This window comes from Carettochelys insculpta, chromosome 1, assembly GCF_033958435.1.
Source record: "Carettochelys insculpta isolate YL-2023 chromosome 1, ASM3395843v1, whole genome shotgun sequence".
Classification (NCBI taxonomy): domain Eukaryota; kingdom Metazoa; phylum Chordata; order Testudines; family Carettochelyidae; genus Carettochelys; species Carettochelys insculpta.
Genome location: NC_134137.1, coordinates 120210334 through 120220551, shown reverse-complemented (window position 1 = coordinate 120220551; position 10218 = coordinate 120210334). Strand labels below are relative to the sequence as shown.

Below are 10218 nucleotides of genomic sequence, written 5' to 3'. Positions count from 1 at the left end.
GGGTCACCCAGCTGGTGTAAATAACTCTCTAGTCACAGCCACATTCCAGGAAGGGACCCTGCGGGGAGGGGAATTGGACTATAGTTAAAAAGCGATTGACACGATTCTTTCACTAACTTCTGCTTTGATCCTGCATTGCCCGCTTGCTTTGTTTCTGTAGAGCTAACACGACTGGTCATGTTCGTGCAAATATTACATCAGGATGCCGGATAAGACATCACTGCTTTATGCATCAGTGTATTACAGAGGAGATACCACCACTTTATACATCAGTGTATTACAGACGAGACGTCACAGCTTTGCACATCAGTGTTACGACTGCACTCATCAAAGGACTTGTTGTTTCTAGATAAAATGTTCTGTAAACTGCATGCAGAAACGCTCTGTAACTCCCAGCTTCTTCATTACTTCATCTGGATTGCTCATTGATTGGTCATCGATTATGCTCATTGCCTGCCTGCTCCTATTCTTTCTTCTGCCTGTCAGCTCTCTATATAACCAATCACAACTTGATGTCTGTCAGTGCATGCTGAAACTCAGCCAAGTTCAGAATCACTCCATCAGCTGGCTATAATAAAACTTTTGTTGTGTCACATACAGTATCCAGACTTTGTTCCAACATCCTCTTTGAACATAATGTACAAACAATGCAGACAGGTGAATGAGTTTAATGTAACTGAACTGGAAAGCGACTGGCTTCAAATCATTATGTATTTAAGAACCTGAAAGAACACTGAATAGGGACGTGTCCAAGGTGGGCCACTCAGACAGCTCTGCATTGTGGAACTGTTCTGACTGGAGGCAGCTTGGCAGTTCATGAATTTATGTGCTTGTTTAACCAGTCAAGATATTTAGATACCCTTGTGTAAACTCCATACATGCCTTCGGTAGCACACCCCTGCCCCCAGCTGACAATACCTGTCAGAAACCATGTGTTCTTATACTTTGTGGCGTGAGGTCCGCCACTGTCCCCCTTGCAGGAGTCTTTAGTTCCACTCAGGTCTCCTGCACAGAACATGTTCTCTGTAATATTTAAGTTGGTTTCCTGGATACATTCTTGTGTCTTTACACGTGGCAGATCAACTCTCATAAGAACAGCAGCAGTAGCACCTCCGTCTAATAGGCGCCCCCATCCACTGACTGTGGAGAACTTAATGGAGGACAGCTCATGTGTTGCAAGCCATTTCTTAGGCAAACATATGGGTACCACATAATCGGTGTAGTTAACAGGTGCCTCCAGGTGCAGCAAGGCAATGTCATGGTCAATTGATCCTGGAATGTACTTTTCGTGAACTATGATTTTGGAAACCCTCCTTTCTTGCTCCCCTTCATCTTCGTCATCTATTCTGTGTTCTCCTGGCAAAGGAATCAAACCCGTCAGGTTCACATATAGATCGTAAACATCTCAACTCACACAGCTCTTATGGGATGAGATCACTAGGCTGACATTACTTCTCTTCTTACTACATCCCTGTGGCCACTGCTGAATCCTGCAGGGGTTAATTCTTTTCGCTGGTTCAGCAGACAGTGTTTGTTACCACAACAGGTCTCCCCTAGAGCCTCTTCCTTGATTCCAGCTTTCCCCTTGACAGACGCGTAATAGGGATTAGCCACAGAATTATAGCAGAAGCAACCAGAGTACAGGTGCTGCTTCTGTAGGACTTATTGACTGCATCAGAGCTACCCAGTTTGGCAGTTCAGTGACTCACTTCTAGCACAGAAAAAGACTAGGCTAGGTTCCATGACACAGTTTTATATACATAATCTACTACTAGACGCTGGAAGCCAAGTTCATCCCAAGTGTAACTCAACTGGCACGTGCCTTTCTCTGTGGTGGGAGAGAAGAAATGAGAGTGTATAGGTGCTGGAACTAGGGCTGGTGCCACAGCATGTGGCTTGAAGTGGTTTCTGTCACATGCAGGATTAATAGTTTGTTCACTGGCTCTCAGCACCCCCACTGTACATATTGATCCAGCCCCCTGTCAAAGTGCAACCTGTGCAGCACACCCCGCCCCACCCCCACCCCCCGATCCCAGCACCCCCTCAGCACTCCCTTGGCAGCCACTCTGGAGGATCCATGGGCCAAGGAGGGAGTGGACAGGGCCATCCTTATTCTTTATGGGGCCCTATGCAACTGATGCTGCCTTCCCATGTGACTTTTGCCAGGGGCCTGGGAATTCCCTTCACCCTAATTCCCTGTGTGGCTTCTCTCTGGGGTTCAGGGTCACCCATCTTGTGTGGCTGCTGCTGGGGGCCTGAGACTTGAGGCTTGCCCCCACCTACACACAGCTTCTGTCGGGGGCCTCGTGCTCAAGATCTCCGCCCCACCCCACTCCCCCTGTCCCAGCCACATACCCCAATGCAGCTTCTCCCTGGGGCTGGGGATTCCTTCCCCTCCTACCCCCACAAGGCTTCTACCTGAGCTTGGGGACGTTTTGGGGCCTGAGCAGAGATATAGAGGCTGAAAGTTCTTCTCTGCCTCCAGCCTGGCAGGAGGAAGCCCTCCCTAGTGGCTGGAGGCTGGCTGAGCAGAGCATGTGGAGAGGGGAGGCTGCAAGGAGAAGGCAGCACGGCTGCGGCTGGCAGGAGACACCAGCAGAAGTAGTGTGGAGCGGAACCAGCCCAGCTGCAGGGCTGCAGCAGCAGCAGAATGCAGCAGAAGAGATGGAAAGGGCCATATAAGAACATGCATCTGAGTAGGGACACCTAGAAATTTGGTGCCCCCAAATTTCTGGTGCTTTATCCAGCCACTTATTTTGCTTAGGAACGGCCCTGGGAGAGGGCCAAGGTAGGGAGGGACTGAGGGATTGATTGTTCTCTCCCTGTTTGGCCAGCAGATCCTTGGAGAAACCCACCACTCCTTGGCAGCAGAGTTCCTGCTGGAGTCCTGCTGCTCCCAAACCCTTCTCAAGGCTGAGTGCTGCCCTGGCGCAGAGACGGACACCATCCACACCTCTGCACTCTAATGAACCTGGCCCCTCATCCCCATTCCATGGGGGATAATTCAGCACGTTTTGAGCCACCTTGAGCCCAGCCTTGAAATCTGTTTTATGAGACTGTTATATGATGACTGACAAAAGTGAGGAGGCTTAGGAATCGCTACCTGCTCCTGTCGTAAACAAGCAGATGGCCATTGTCTTTGCGATCAGGTTTGAGAGATATTTGTTGCATTGAACCCTTATAAATGTTTGCAGAGTCACCCCACATAAATGTGGAATAACTCCACTGACTTTACGCTGGGTTTCCACAAGTGAACTTGACAACAAAACCTTGGGCCACAATGCTTGAAAAAGCGAGGCAAGAGAAAGACGTACCTAGTTTGACGCGGAGCTGTTTCACATGCGATTGCTCTAAGCAATGAGCGGCAGTAACTACCCAGCTTGGTGCAAGCAGTGAACCTCCACACTTTTGTTTCTGATTTTCTGTTAGCAGAGCCTGAAATATGCACAAGAAACTTTTCCATTGCACCGCTTTGTTTAATCGAAATTCTACTGAATTTACAGAGAACATTCATTGTATTTGGCCTGCAAGGACTCTGTTTAGTCATCATTGTCCTAACTGAAGCTTGGTGGCATTACCATCAGGTCTGTGAGGCAGGGAATAACCCAACAGGTTATTAGTTCTTTAGTCTAATCATTTGAGCAACTCAGGTTTAAAAGTAATTCAGGGGCTTATGGGAAGTAGGCATCCAACTTCAATTGAAAGTCAATAGGAGTTGAGCACTTAACTCCCTTAGAACCCTTTAAAATGCAAAGACATTTATAAATTGGCTGTAAAACTCATGCTGAGTCGCACCTTAATCTGCAAGCAGAAGTACCAGATTAGGGCTACTCATGGGACTTGTTCTACACTAGCCCCCATGTTCAAAGTGGTCACGGTAATCCGCCCGAGCGGAGAATAGCAATGAGGTGCTTCAATGTATATGCAGCACCTCATAAGGCTAATTCTCACCACAGCAACTTCGAAGGTGCAAACAGTTGGGAGTAAGAGCACTTCAAAGTTGCGCAGGTACTTCGAAGTGGCCATGACAACACAGCAAGCCGGCGCTGCGAAGTTTGCAACTTCACAGTTGCTGCGGCGAGAAGGAGCCTAATGAGGTGCTGCATATTCCTCACAGCATCTCACTGCTATTCCCTGCCTGGGCTGCTAGCATAGCCACAGCCATGGAGTAAGGTACATAGCAAGAGTAAAGGTACCAGCATCTGAGATCTTGGCAATGATTGTATGGCTTGTGCGTTGTCTTTTTGGAAATTAAAACTTACTCAGGAATAAAAAGAAACCAGCAGTCATGTAGTGCTTTAAAGACTAACAAAATAATTTATGAGGTGATGAGCTTTCCTGGGACAGACCCACTTCTTCAGATCTCATTTGTTAGTCTTTAAAGTGCTACTGGACTGCTTTTTTGTTTTGATAGACTACAGACTAACACATCTATCTCTCCGTCATTACTCAGGAATGTATTTGTGATCTAACTTATTAAAATAATTAGTCCTGAAATAGTTTCTTTCCTGTTTGCTGAAAGAGAAGCTTTCAGTCTAGCTCCAAAAAAGACAATTGGGCTACTCTACATACAGGCTATGCTACTCTGCAGTCCGCTTTCGGAAGCGGAATGCAAATAAGCAAGATCGGAAATGCAGATGAGGTGTGTAGTTACATATCATACACCTCATGTGCATATCCTCATGAGATCTCGCCTCCAGAAGAGGCTTTTCCAGAAGCAAAACCAGCCAAGTGGATGGGGTTCCTTCTAAAACAAACCCCGTTTTTGAAAGAACCCTTCTTCCAGAAAAGTAATTAGCGGGTTTTGCTTCCAGAAAGGCCTCTTCTGGAAGTGACAGCGTGTGAGAATATGCAAATGAGACCCGAAGCAAGGTGTGTGCTGACTGCCCATGACACTGACTGAGAGCGCCAAGCAGTCCCTCTGCATCCAGTCAGGTGCTGCTACGGTTCAACTGGCACACTTTGCGAAGTCTAGGTTTGCGCACACAGTTAATCAAACTACCCTGTGCTGCTGATTACCTGCTCTGTTCACTCGCTCTGAGGCACCTGGCATTGCCCACAGTTAGAAGAGAGGATACTGGGCTAGATGGACCTTTGGTCTGACTCCTTCTGGTTGTTCTTATTCAAAGACTGAATGGGCAGGGTATGGCGGAATCTTAACGCCCATTAATTACCAAGCAATAATTCTAGAAAACTGATAAGGCTCCTTACCAGAGATGTGGTGGTGCTGGGGAGCTTGCTTTCCCTTCATCTCTGCCTTAGCTGTTCAGTGGCTGACTAGAGGGTTTTGTTCCCTCAAGGACTTCAAAAAAAAACAAACCACCTCACCTGCCATGGACATTCGCCTGGAGGACAAATATTACCACCAATAATTCTTCCCCGCTGACTTGCACTTTTCTCTGCCAAAACAGGTATTTTCCCACATGGGTAATCCACTGTGAAAAGTAATAAATAAATCATAGTAATAAGTGTGATTAAAGACAACACAGCTACTGGAAAACACACAAGGCCAAATTCTCTGCTAGGGAAACTCCAGAAAACTCGGTTAATTTTATATGCTTTCAGGCCTGCGGCATGTGCTGCCCCTGCACTGAAAATCTCTGCCTGGTGTGGAGCAGAAGGTAGGACCGATGGGAGGGTGTGGGGAGGAGGCTGGAGAGCAAGCGTGCGCTGCACTCACCCTGTATTGAAAGGTCCCCAATCACGGGGCTGGATTGAGCTCCTCCCTATGGGAGTTACAACCTGGCAAACAAGGTCGCAGTGCCATTCAGGTTTGGCCCAGCCACCTTTCGGTTATGAAGGCTGGGATAAATTTGAGCAAGTAGTTTTGTGACGTGGTGCGCAGGGTCATCTCGCTGTGCAGCTCTTTGTGCCATGTTATAATACCCGGGGCAGGGAGCTGGGCCCAGCTGCTACTAGCAGGTGACAGGGGCGTGTGAGGTGGGCTGAAAATTGAAGGCAAGCACTTCTTTTACCCAGGTGTCTAATAAGCTTGAAAAGTTGCCACACATCTAAAGGAAGCCAGGGAGAGTTGTCCCCCGTCACTTTGCTAGTATCTCCATCACTTCCCATTTTATAAGACAGGCCTGTTCACCCACTTCTTCTTGGGGAAGGATGGCACAATCCAGTCACTCCCTGACTGGGCCCCCTCGGGTTGCCAACCCAGACACCTAGCACATCTAATGGGCACCTGTAAGTAGGGACCCAGAAGCAGCTTCCCCAAAAGAAGTATTTTATTTTGCCCAGAGGTGCCCAGGACTCAGAGAAATGGATCTACAACAACTGAGTCCTACAGCCTAATTGCCTCACTCCCACTTGGCCTTTCCCTCACGGCCATAAGTAGACATGAACCAGCCATAGTGCTCCCCGATGTTCCTACTGAAACAGCTGACAATCCTTTCCACCAATCGTCTCTGTAGAGTAGCTCTCTGACCTGATCAGTGTCTTTTCATCGCCATAGTCTCAGCCTTTGTAAAACAGCTCTATAGCTAGTATAGGCCAGAGAGATTGTCTCTTCATGGCCATAAAACTGCCTATTGTATCTGAGTGTTTGCTGGTCCTGAGGTGCATTTTCTAGGCCATTGTTTTACCTTTCACCTTTCCAGTCTTCTTTCTTTAACAACCCCTTTCCCTCTAACTCTACTCATCCAGGCAGGGTACTATATCCCAGGCACATTTACAAAGCAATTAACTACTTGCGGCTGGCCTGGGTTAGCTGACTAGGCTCATGGGGATCAGGCTGTAGGGCTGTAAAATGGCTGTGTAATTGTTCTGGCTGGAGCCCATGCTCAGGGCTCCCATGAAGAGGGGAATCCCTGTGCCCGGGCTCCAGCGCTAGCCTGAACGCCTATGCCACAATTAGCTCAGAGGCAAAGCCCGACCTGATTCAGTCCCACATGTTTAATTCCAATATAAACATACCCCAGGACATGAGGAGCCATATGATATTTATAAAAAATAAATTGTGATGCCTATTTTGCTACTGAAGATGCACAATGGCTTTGTAGAAGTTGTCAGCTGGAAGCGGGAGGGGTTGACAGCTGAGCAGGAGCTTTTGCTCCAGGAGAAGGCATGGCAGGTGGAGTTGATTTCTTGGACACTCGGCTACAACTGGCGATTTGGACCCTGAGGAAGGGAAACTGCTCATTTTCTTCTCCATTTTGGCAGGGTCAGAAGTTTGTAGTGAGTCTGGAATTTCCTGTTCCTCATCCCAAACAACCCTAGAAACCAACTGCTCCATTGCAGCCCACTGCTAGACTGCATGAGCCCATGACTGGATCGGTGTTCTTTAGTGAAATCGTTTTTAGTGTTAGCACCTCCATTAGTCTTCACTGTCACTACCCCGGTGAGACGAACAGGAGCAATTCACTCCTCTCAGAACTGCTGGTTCAGGCATTCTGCAGAGTCCTGCGGAAGGTTTTCATTGCAGCCACAAGAGCTAAGGAGGAATTTTTCAGGCACATGTGGAGGATAATGAGACACCCAAGGGAAGGGAAGTTGGGTGCCTGGCTCCCAAAGCGTCTTAGAAAATACCCCCTTTAACATGGTGAGGACAAAAGCTGGTGTTCTGAAGCAGAACAATGCAGCCCATTGTGCAAGGAGCACTGGTGCAACCGCCTAATGACACTGAACACAGGCCTGTGTTCACAGGGACCGTGTGATATATTTAACCCAAGGCTGGGGAATCCCCAGCCTGCGGTCTGGATCCAGACTGTGGCTTCTCTGGATCTGGACTCTGAGCTCCCCTCCATGGCATCCGGCTCACGGCGCAGGTGGAGGGTCTGGAACCCTGAGCCACGCAGCCAGGATCAGCCAGCCAGATCCAGACCACGGGCTCTGCCAGCGATCGGGGGCAGGAAGCAGCTCTGGGCTTCACTGTCACTGGCTGCTGCTCCCCCAGCCAGGGGAAGGGAGGTTGAGTACCTGTGGCCTCAGCAGTGCCACCCAGATGCTTCCTACCACACCTTTGATTGGCTGGAATTCTGGCCAACCAGAGCACCAGAGGGCAGTGCCTGGGAGCAGAGGAAGGGGGAACAGAGCCATATGCATCCTGGGGGGAGCAGGTAAGCTGCATCCCTGTGACCCAGATCCTGTGCCCCTCGGCTATGCCTGCACCCTCTTCCATCAAGACCCCCACTCCCACCCCACTTCCTGCTCTCTCCTGACAAAACACCTCCCCCAAACTCTCCACTTCCTGCCACTCAGACACTCTACCAGCACCCTGCTCCTGCCGCCTTCCACCCAGACACCACTTCTGAAACCCTCCTGTACCCCACTCCGGCCCAGATCACCCACTTCCACCCTGCCTCCTGCCCAGACCCCAGAGCCCTGCCCCCCATACAGTTGGGCTTTTCCAAGGAACAAGGGAGTTTGGCACCCTTAAATCCCTGCTTTTAAAAGCCCAGCAGTACTTTGTTATCGCTTCAAATGAGTGAGAAGCTGACATTCCTTGGCCATTCCCTGAAGGATACTATCTGTGTTTATTAGTCTTATTCAGCTGTAAAAAAGAGCATTGATTTCTCACTGGTTTCTTTAGGCTTATTCCTGTCTTGACTCATATAGTGAAATACACAAAGTTGTGAAACATCTGTTCATTGAATACAAATTAACAGCTCCTGGGGACATGCTGCCAAAAGACATTTCCCATAAAATATGTTGATGCAGTGATTTGGTTTGCATTACCTTACCTTGAGGAATACAGGCCATTTCATCACTTGCTAACACATAACCCTCTGCACACGAGCATTGTCGTATCATGGTTGAATTCTCAGTGCAATAGTGTTCACAGCGTCCATTTTCATAAATGCACTTCAATGTGTTATTCAGACCTAAGTACATGAAAAGACCACATTAATTTCTGGGTCTAGTGGCTCCAGTCAATTATGTTTGCAAATTTTGAGCAAGAGCGATTTGCAACTCAGTAACATTGATCTATTGACAGAGAAAGCTGCTTCTAGTGAGCAAATACAGGCACACATTAAAGTGTACAGAACTGGGAACTAAATACTCCAGCATTAATTAAAGCGATCAAAAATGAACCAAAAAGCACACAGAGTACATGCAATAAGTGTTTGCTAAATGCCATCTGTCAGCAATCCACTCTCTGCTAGAATGATGCAGTAATAATAAACTTTGCTACCAGTCCAATTTAAAAGTAACAATGTATTTATCAGAGCACCTTGCATTTGAAAAGTGTTTTCTGTTTAGTGTCTTAAAGTTTTAATATCTGACCTTTTTCACAGTTTTTGCCCTTATACTCCTCAGGGCAAAGGCAAATATAATCCTGAAACTGATCGACACACATCCCACCATTCTCACAGGGGTCAGGCTCACACTGGTTGGGATCTGTAAAGACACAGTATCAGCCAAGGCTCAAAGGAAGGATTGCGGTGGTGCAATTTCAGTAATTAGAACTCATGAAATTCTCATACCAACATAGTTCTGCCAGAATTCTGCCTGGAAGAAAGAGACAGAAAAGGGCATAAGGAATTACCCAAACAATATTATGCATCATTTCATGGACAATGGACAAGAGGGTTGTATGATACGGTAGCAAACAAATTATGGATGTATAGCACATAGTTGGTTGAAGGGTGAAGAAAGTTTTGGCTATTTAAAGACCATGTCTAAAATGTTACACTGTAGTTGAAGACAAAGATAATACAAGACAAAGGTACTATATTAGGCACTTTATTGCTCTCAGGGGTTAAGAGTCAAAATACATCTATGTTTTTAGTAATGCGATGGAAAGTTGCACGTTAAAAAAAAAATCAGGCCAACAAAAGACAACTCAGTCAGTGTTACCCGTTACTTACTGTTCTTCTATCATCTTGGAAGATTTCTCTGGCTTCCTCATATGAACACTTTTCTTCAAAGCACTCCCGTTGCAGTGACCCTATTTTTAACTCTTCAAAGAAGCTATTTGCTCTTCTTTGTCTTTTCAGCAAGCTGTTTGCCTGCTCCTGCTTTAAGAAGACTGAAAAATTGAAATAATTGGCACTCTGCATACACATTTTGTCTCCCCACAGAAACATAATATAGTAGAATCTCAGGTATAGGAACCAACCTGTTGACTGCCAACGTCATTTGGAACCAGAAGTACACTACCAGGCAGTGTGTGTGTTGTGGGAGAGAGAGAGAGAGAAAAGGGAAGCACAAATGCCCTTCAGTACTGTGTGACTAAGCTACTAAAAATAAAGGGAAAAGTGCTTTAAGTGT

At 47.2% G+C, this 10218-nt stretch overlaps 1 protein-coding gene across 1 annotated transcript; it reads right to left on the bottom strand.

Moving 5' to 3' along the window:
• Positions 1-677: 677 nt before the first annotated feature.
• F7 (coagulation factor VII) lies at positions 678-10013 on the bottom strand. Its single transcript, XM_074986103.1, has 7 exons — positions 9816-10013; positions 9432-9456; positions 9232-9345; positions 8688-8828; positions 5329-5435; positions 3315-3435; positions 678-1356 (listed from the first exon to the last, which is right to left on the bottom strand). The coding sequence occupies exons 1-7, from the start codon at positions 10011-10013 to the stop codon at positions 815-817; spliced, it is 1248 nt and encodes a 415-aa protein (XP_074842204.1). The 3' UTR covers positions 678-814.
• Positions 10014-10218: the final 205 nt, after the last annotated feature.

Coding starts and splice junctions, on each gene's coding strand:
- F7 (XM_074986103.1), bottom strand. CDS start 10,013: ATGTGTATGCAGAGTGCCAATTATTTCAATTTTTCAGTCTTCTTAAAG. Junction 8,829..9,231: donor GGGCAAAAACTGTGAAAAAG/GTCAGATATTAA, acceptor TCATGTACTTAG/GTCTGAATAACACATTGAAG. Junction 5,436..8,687: donor AATGGCCTGTATTCCTCAAG/GTAAGGTAATGC, acceptor TACTTTTCACAG/TGGATTACCCATGTGGGAAA.